The following is a 4295-nucleotide window of genomic DNA, read 5'->3' as shown; positions in this document are numbered from 1 at the left end:
TATGGTATATGTATATATATATGTGTGTGTGCGTATATATATGTATGTGTGTGTTTGGTTGTGTGTATGTTGTAAACTGGAGTGAGTCCTTTTACTATCTATCTAATGATGTCGTCCATGTCAGGACATGTTTATTTATGTTATTTATTACTCCCATATATACGGCCATATATACATAAATGTATACCTTATAGTATATATGCTTGGTAGAATGAGTGAATTTTCTCGATGATGAACTCTCTGTCACGTGAAACCTATCCCAGAACATGGCCAGTGATACACACCAATACATTTAACACAAGATACTTAGGTACAGTAGAAAAGAAGCATTACACACCCATACGTTTACCCAAGCCACTTCAGGCAAGGCAGACAAGGAGCATTGTCTTGTCCTATGATCAGTGCACAGACACACCCCCAAATACAACACAGCTTTGTGCATCGTTACACTCAAATACAACACAGCTTTGTGCATTTTTACACCTTATACGGGTGTCTTCACCGATATAAACACATGTGGATACAAATGGGTGAACAGACCTCTTTCAGTTGCTTGAAAGTAGCAGCTCCATTCTGAAGGGAGAAAGAAAACCTGGGTTTTAATCATGTCTAGTTTAGGATGAGGGCGTTCAATTTGGGCACGTGGAAACCGATAGGTAACAGAAGTCGCACACATTCATGTATTTAGCACAGAACACTCATTAACAAGCCTAAACATGTCTAATTCAGGATATGATCATACAAATTTCACCTTCTCACGGTACATAGTATGTTACACCTATCTCATCACCACCCATGTCATATCAGGTCAGCAACAGTTGCAGACATCAGACAGCACTATATAGTACAGATATATGTTAGCATAGTATGTTACACGTATCTCATTACCACCCATGTCATATCAGGTCAGCAACAGTTGCAGACATCAGACAGCACTATATAATACAGACATATGTTAGCATAGTATGTTACACGTATCTCATTACCACCCATGTCATATCGGGTCAGCAACAGTTGCAGACATCAGACAGCACTATATAACAGACATATGTTAGCATAGTATGTTACACGTATCTCATTGCCACCCATGTCATATCAGGTCAGCAACAGTTGCAGACGTGCAGACAGCCAACCCATGTTATTCCTATGCGACTATCGAGTCATATGCCCATGCAAGGCAGTGTACTATGCTGAAACATAATACACCTTCTCACTGTACCTATGTTGTACCTCTTGTATTACTATGCATATCATATCAGGCCAGCAACAGTTGCAGACACACAGACAGCCAGCCAACAGAACTCATATGCGCCGGTCGAGTAGTACTGGTTTACCGTACGACGAACGCAAGACTAGCACCGCGCCGAAAGGGCAGACTAGTGTGGGCTCCCTGACCACCCCGGCCACATGGACAATAAATACGACAAATACGACAAATAATCAGTCAACGAATGCGAATGCGAATGCGACGGGCAAGGAAAACGGTGAGGCCAGACAGCCCAGAAAGAAAGCGTCGGATATTCGGCGCAAGGGATCAGTCCGAGGGGGGTTGAATAACGAGCTACTGGAAGAATTCGGACCGGTGTGTTTTAGTTGTGTTTGCTTTATTTATGAAGTGTGTGTTTTAGTTGTGTTTGTTTAATTTATAAAGAGTGTTATTTTTTGTGAGATGATGGTTATTGATTTTGACAGATATTGTGTTTGCAGGTAGAGACAGTAGTTGTCGTAGTTATAGCAAGCCGATAAAAGACATCGAGCCAACCATATGCATCACTAGATATATACACATATACTCACATCAACTGTATACATTATTACAGACACACACATATACGTACACATTCATACACTTACACATTAACATACGGGAACTATATACGCACGCAAACGCATACAGATAAAAGATCTCTGTACTTCACTAGAACACACATGCATATACACATACACGTACATGGACTATATATATCACTCAATACATACACATAAACATACTTGATGTACGCCACTATATGTAGACAAACACACATACACAAACATACTAAATAAATATACAAGGAGATGCACATATGTACTACTTGCACGAGTGACGTATGCATGAACCTATAGCTCAAACACTGCTCTGTGAATTGACAAGTGTTCTATGTACATCATGACCTTATTATACTGTAAAGTACATCTGTCAATGAGATCGTATTCTCATACATACTTTGCAACGCTTGCGAATAAAATATCTCAGTTCCATCACGTTTACCTACCTGAACTTAATTCACACACGATTAAACTGTGTTTACACAGACACATAAACACTACTTGCACGTATTACCCGTGCCTACATATTGAACTTACAGGGACGGTCTTTAGAGACGCGGCGATTGCGCTACGCTTTAGCCGGGGCATATGGGCCCTCCACCCGAAATCAAGGTGCAGGACAGGGTAGTATGCCTTCCCTCAACTCCGACAGTGCCAAATTAGGTAGCAATTACGGGAGCAACCCAGGACTGAGCAGCAATTACGCGAGCCCAGTACAATATACCGGGATGAGAAGTGCGGCTAGTGACGGTAGCACAGGCACCACGAGTTTTACTACCGCTCTCAGTACTGGGGAGAGCGACTACTACGGCCATGGCAGAGGGACTGCTGGGTCGAGTTTGGGTTCTGGGTTAGGTTTAGGGTCTGGCCTAGGCTTGGGTTCTGGGTTGGGTTGGGGGTCGGCGGCTTCGATTGCGGGTATAAACTTGGGGTACTCGAATAGTGCGAGTGCGAATTTGAGCATGACTCTGGGGGGTAATCCTCCAAATATGGGCAAAAGTAACTCCAGAGGCGATGTCGTGGAGAAAGGTAAAGGGAGCTCGAAGGTGAAAATCCACCACGATGGGATAAACAATACCGGTTCGAAAAGCGGAACGAACGCGGGGAATATCAGCGGGGGAGGTCTTCTGCAACGGCTCAGCGCCGCGTCTAAAAATAGCGCAGCCCAGATGGCGAGGAAAGTGGGGCCAACTGCAAGTAAGACGGGTGTTCGAGCCGATATGGGCGCCAAGAATCCCGGGTACCTACCGGATGTGAGGGTGGATATGCAGCAAGAAGCGGGGCGCAGGAATAGCAACAGTGATAGAAAGAAGGTGGAAAAGGGGGCAAGCGCAAGCGGCCGCTCCAAATCAAAGTTCTACACCTACCACAGTCGGCGGAAAAGGACCGGAGAGGAGTGGCATGAGGAGACGGGTTCGCCCAATACTAGCCTGGATAGGGCAGGGGGACTTGATAGAAGTTTTAGAGGGAATTATATGGGGAGTGGGTCGAATCTCGGCAGCAGCGCTTCGTTCCGAAGGTTTAAGATCACTCCCGATAGCAACTCAAAGGAGCTGGCGCCTAACGACGGGGCAATGGGCCATAGCAGACGTAGTAGCGACGGTGATGACAAAGAGATGAAAGGTTTTAGTGCAGGCACGGGCGTGAGTTTTGCGTCGGTTGTTAATGACAACGATATTGATATAGCTGTCGAAACGGCATCGAATACGGATATGAACGCTATCGCTCCGGTTGCGAGTCAGGAGGGGGAGGGTGGTAGTCATGGCAACGGTGTCCATAGCAACGGCGGCGGTCGAGGCGTGACGGTGAATAGGCGACAGAGGTCACACGCGCACCTGAAAGCGAAGAACAAATATAGGCGGCATCGTGCCAAAAGCTCTCCTCTGATTACATTAGAGGAAAGCAATTCTCCGGCGAATCAGAAAGCTTCTAAATATAGAAGCCTGCGGAAGATCAAGCACAAGGAGAAGAAAAGTGAGGAATTTGAGATGAATGAAGTGTCGGATTCCCGGAGGGCTGGTACTGTGTATAGCGCTCGACCCGAAAGTTCGGTATCTCCGTCAAGGTACAATACACGAACACAAAGGCAAACACGAATGCAAACGCAATCACGGAGTGTGGATAAACCAGCTGAGTTGAGTGACGAGGATGCGGATGACGAGCTCACTATGGCGTCGATGCTAAAATAAACAAATTGAATAGATAGTGTATACAAAACATCCATGGTATTCTGGATATGTATGTAAGAATATATCTGGCTCAACAGTGCGCATCTGGTAGGCAGCTGTGATATACGATATCAGAAGTAGTACAGGTGATTGCCTTCACAGGGCAAGTCCATAAGAGTGCTTGCTGGTTGTAGAACTCCTATCAGATTGCATTGAAAGACGATTGTGTATGTTATCCGGTGTGTATGGGTAGCATACATACAACAGTTGTAATCCATCAAAGTCGGGGGTTTTGATACATTCACATATATACATACA

The 4295-nt window shown here is 45.0% G+C and overlaps 2 protein-coding genes across 2 annotated transcripts in view; both read left to right on the top strand.

The window, feature by feature from the left end:
* Window positions 1-398, top strand: part of SARC_05569 (hypothetical protein) — a gene marked incomplete at its 3' end in the record, with an annotated part of 3783 nt that extends 3385 nt beyond the window's left edge. Inside the window, exon 3 of the mRNA XM_014300576.1 lies at window positions 317-398. Within this exon, the coding sequence (XP_014156051.1) occupies window positions 317-398 (82 nt within the window). The remainder of the gene's footprint in view (window positions 1-316) is intronic.
* Window positions 399-1243: 845 nt separating this feature from the next.
* Window positions 1244-4017, top strand: SARC_05568 (hypothetical protein; the record flags this gene model as incomplete). The annotated part of the gene is made up of 2 exons (XM_014300575.1): window positions 1244-1582; window positions 2349-4017. The coding sequence occupies 2 exons, from the start codon at window positions 1244-1246 to the stop codon at window positions 3996-3998; spliced, it is 1989 nt and encodes a 662-aa protein (XP_014156050.1). The 3' UTR covers window positions 3999-4017.
* Between the last annotated feature and the right edge of the window lie 278 nt (window positions 4018-4295).

The sequence above is a fragment of the Sphaeroforma arctica genome (genome assembly GCF_001186125.1).
Source record: "Sphaeroforma arctica JP610 unplaced genomic scaffold supercont1.359, whole genome shotgun sequence".
Classification (NCBI taxonomy): Eukaryota; class Ichthyosporea; order Ichthyophonida; genus Sphaeroforma; species Sphaeroforma arctica.
This window is presented reverse-complemented; position numbering and strand designations above follow the sequence as displayed.